This window comes from Vicia villosa, unplaced genomic scaffold (genome assembly GCF_029867415.1).
Source record: "Vicia villosa cultivar HV-30 ecotype Madison, WI unplaced genomic scaffold, Vvil1.0 ctg.000044F_1_1, whole genome shotgun sequence".
In the NCBI taxonomy this organism is placed as follows: domain Eukaryota; kingdom Viridiplantae; phylum Streptophyta; class Magnoliopsida; order Fabales; family Fabaceae; genus Vicia; species Vicia villosa.
In genome coordinates, this window is record NW_026704976.1 from 947,698 (window position 1) to 951,612 (window position 3,915).

The 3,915-nt window shown below is 36.4% G+C and overlaps 1 protein-coding gene across 1 annotated transcript; it reads right to left on the reverse strand.

Annotated features, from left to right (window-relative positions):
• Positions 1 to 2,319: 2,319 nt before the first annotated feature.
• Positions 2,320 to 3,435, reverse strand: LOC131622777 (uncharacterized). Its single transcript, XM_058893816.1, has one exon. It carries the CDS (start codon positions 3,227 to 3,229, stop codon positions 2,534 to 2,536), a length of 696 nt encoding a protein of 231 aa, XP_058749799.1. The 5' UTR covers positions 3,230 to 3,435; the 3' UTR covers positions 2,320 to 2,533.
• Positions 3,436 to 3,915: the final 480 nt, after the last annotated feature.

Here is a 3,915-nt window from a genome sequence, read left to right on the forward strand (position 1 = left end):
TATCGCTTGTCTCTTTTTGATGTTGTCAAAGGGGGAGAAATGAGTGAATTAGCAAGCTACAGCAAACACACGCACCAAGACAGGGGGAGCATGTAGAAAGGGGGAGCAAGCACTTTGTTTTAAGCAACGCCTCGACAAAGATTCACAAGTTTTGCCATCATCAAAAAGGGGGAGTATGTGAGGGAAATGGTGTAGTTTTCATGATGTCAAAACATGGTGAATTAACTACAATCGACACGGAATCATAGAAATCAAATGGATGCAACAAAGACAAGCACTTTTGGCTATAAGATACCAATAGGTCGACTCACACATACTATAGGTCGACCTACTGCAAGCATTTTGTGAAGGATTCCTTACAAGGGTTGAATGCGTCGACGCATTACCCTCTCAGGTCGACGCATGGGACTTTGGAGCAATCTCGGGTATGCGCACGCCGACTCTTCAGGTCGACGCATCAAATTTTGGGTGACTCAAGTGCAAGAACAAAATGCGTCGACGCATTGATGCATTAGGTCGACGCATGTTATTTTGAGGAACTCACGGGAATGCGCACGCCGACCCTTCAGGTCGACGCAAGTGTCACACTTAACTCATTTTCAGGTGCAATCCTCTCAACAGGTCGACCTATGCAGGGGAGCAGGTCGACCTATCGCTTCTCAAACTGGTTTTTGCTGTATTCTAATTGGCCTATGCAAAGTGTGTGGTATAAATATCAAATTGATCATTCTCAAGAATTTCAACAAGAAACGTGAAAGATATACTCAAGCTTCTTCTCATCTTCAACCTTTCGCTTATTGATCGAAAATCACACATAATCATCTTTTTCGATCGGAGTAAGGAGCGTGTGTTGATAAGGTTCGACGGTAGACATTTGTCTTGTTCGAGGTTTGACGGTAGACATTTATCTTGTTCGAGTGAAGATTGTTGAGGGTGTTTCTTGTATAAAACCTTAGGGTTTTTCCTTCTTCATCAAAGATTTGGTACGAAGGTTTTTGACGATCAATTCGCTTTGGTAATCAATTCAGCCGTGCATAAGGGATTGAGGGATTGAAGATCCGCTCAACAAATTTGCTATAACCGGAGGATTGAGAAAGGAACGATCGGGGTCTTGATCTGTGAAGATCATTGACATTGACTTGATTCAACTTGAATCAAGAGGAGGATCGGATTGTATTCAATTTTACTGCATGTGTGTAGTTGGTGATTGGTAAATTCTATCCTTGTTAAACATTTTGCAATCAAATAAAACTTTCCTAATTTCATTTGAAATTAGGGGCAGACGTACTCCTGCGAGGGCGATAGAGGAACTACCTTAACAAATCTCGTATTCCTTATCGCTCTTACTTCTATCTTGTTTCTATTCGTTTCGTTATATTTCCATTGTTGAGCAAAAATCAAGGTTTGGTTAATATCGATCACCAAGTGTTCGATAAAATTACTCAATCAATTTTTGTTCAAATTTTAGTGTAAACGTTCATTGTGAGTAATATACTATCAAGTGTGTAATTGAAGTAATTGATAAATTCGTTAGAACGTAATTTATTATTCGCCATTTTTCATCCGTTCGGTTTAGCGCACAAATCCGGTCCCCGATAACGCGATCGCTCGGAGACGATTAAGTGATTCAGGGAAGTCACGTTTCAAAAGCTAAAATTTTCTTAAGTTGAAAAAGGTGGTCTATTCACCCCCCCTCTAGACCATTCCTATCGTCTAACAAGTGGTATCACGAGCTCCGGTTCATTCTAGTGCTTGATATAACTTTTTAGAAAATGGAGTTGGCCACAGTGGCTATTCGTTGCATCACCAAGCAACGTTAAAAATTCAAGATTTGTCTGGATTTTGCGTGGGTGTTATCAGATTTCCTGTTGGAATTGCTTGGAACATCCATGGGCATGCCCTGTCGTGGTTGCATCTATCAAGATCGAGTCTACCATTGTTCCAGTCGAACCAGCATCAACATTAAAAATAAATAAAAAATTTAAATTGTGAACCATTTAAAGTTATAATAAAATATTAAATAAAAATATATTAATATAAAAAGTAAAATTATGTGACCTAATGTGAATTCTTTACAATTACACTACTAAAATTAAAATTGAGTGATTTGTTTTGAAATAATGTGATTTAATAGATCTTGTAAAAAATTAAAAAAATGAGTAGTATTATTGGAGATGATCTTACTTAAAAGTGGTATATATTATATTTAACAAAATAGTAACACAATTAAAAAAAAGGTAAATTAAAATTACATTCTAAACAATAAAAAAAAACAACAATCTTTTTACAAATAAGCATTTTAGCAAAATGTGACAATAGTACTAGTAATTGATTAGGTTGATTAATTGAACTTAAGCTTAGATACAATCTCAAATCCAAAAGAGGCATAACCTGCCAAAACCCAAAATAACTCCAAATCTCTAAACCTTTCACACTCATCCCAAAACAAATCACATGCTAACATTAACACACTGTTAATCTCTCCTAAATCTCATATTAATTGCACCTAATCTCACCGGAAAACACCTAATCCTCACCGGAAAACTCCCTTCAATTTCGTCGGAGAAAGATCAATCTCAATCATATTCTCTTCCTCAAACCCAAATTCCATCTCTTTCTTGAGCTTCTTCTTCCACCCATCAAGTGATATCTCAATCAACTCTTCTGTATCTTCTTCCTCATCCCACATAAACCCCATCTCCTCCGGCGAGTCCCAGTTCCCCATCGCCGGAAAATCCTTCTCCGACGATGAACTATCCGAATCAGACTCCGGATAGTAAAACGACCAAGAAGGGTTCCTCATTCCTCCACCAACAGAACCCTCCTCTGTTTCTTCACCTTCATATATAACCTCCAATGGCGCTTTCACGTTCCATTCGACGAAAGAATCATCAAGAAACGAACTTGATTCAAAACCCATCTCAAATTTCGAATTCTCTTCCGAATTCCCCAATACCCATCTTCCAGTTTCATCAAAAGAATCGATTTTCACATCCTCCTCTGTTTTTTTCCCCTGTTTTGTAACAGACTCTGTTTTCTTCAATTTTTCTTCTTCATTCTTAGATCTCTGAATCGCACCAAAACGAAGAAGACTGATCAATATAGCCCCGGTGAAAATCAAAACCGGTGAGAAAACAATCTCGAAGAAAAACCGCGGCAAAAAGATGAGAATCAAGACACAGAATGCAACAATGCATGAAAACAGAGGCTCTGTTTCTGTTCCCTTCATTGAGATTACAATTATTTCAAGTGAGTGTAATAACTAAGATGAAAATCAAAGCCATGTGTAGAAAAAGATGGTTTTGGAATTTTGATAATAATTGATGAGAAAAGTTAGAAGTTAGAGAATGGTGAAAGGGATTTGGACAGAGTGTTAATGTGGGGTTTATAGGACTTTTTAGCTTGAGGAAAAGGCATGGAATAATAGGGATGTAACCAAGACAATCTTTAGGAAAATCTAAAAATCCAAACCTAAAAAGTTGTTATGCTTTTAATCTTATATCAAATTCATTGTTTTGTAGTGGAAATTTAGGTTTTGATTCATGGAATCTAATCAACTTTTGCATTAGTTAATCTATATGTAAGAGTTAACACCAATGTTTTAAGTAACTGTCGCGGTTACATAAATGTTTTTGCAGTTTTGATCAGTACAGACGTTGCAAAATTGTTTAAAGTTATCGCGGTATAAACTAATTACAATTTTTTTGTTTGTTTATTATAAATACACAAAATAACAATATTGATATCGGCATTTTCTAATACTATTTTGTAGAGACTATTTTAAGACATTAGTTATTGATATGAGATACATCTGGTTTGTTTTAAGTTGTTTGATATTTTATTGATAAATTTTGGTTATTACATTAGAGAATGTGAAAGTTCACCTAGAACCACATGAGATGCTGAGTGGATGGT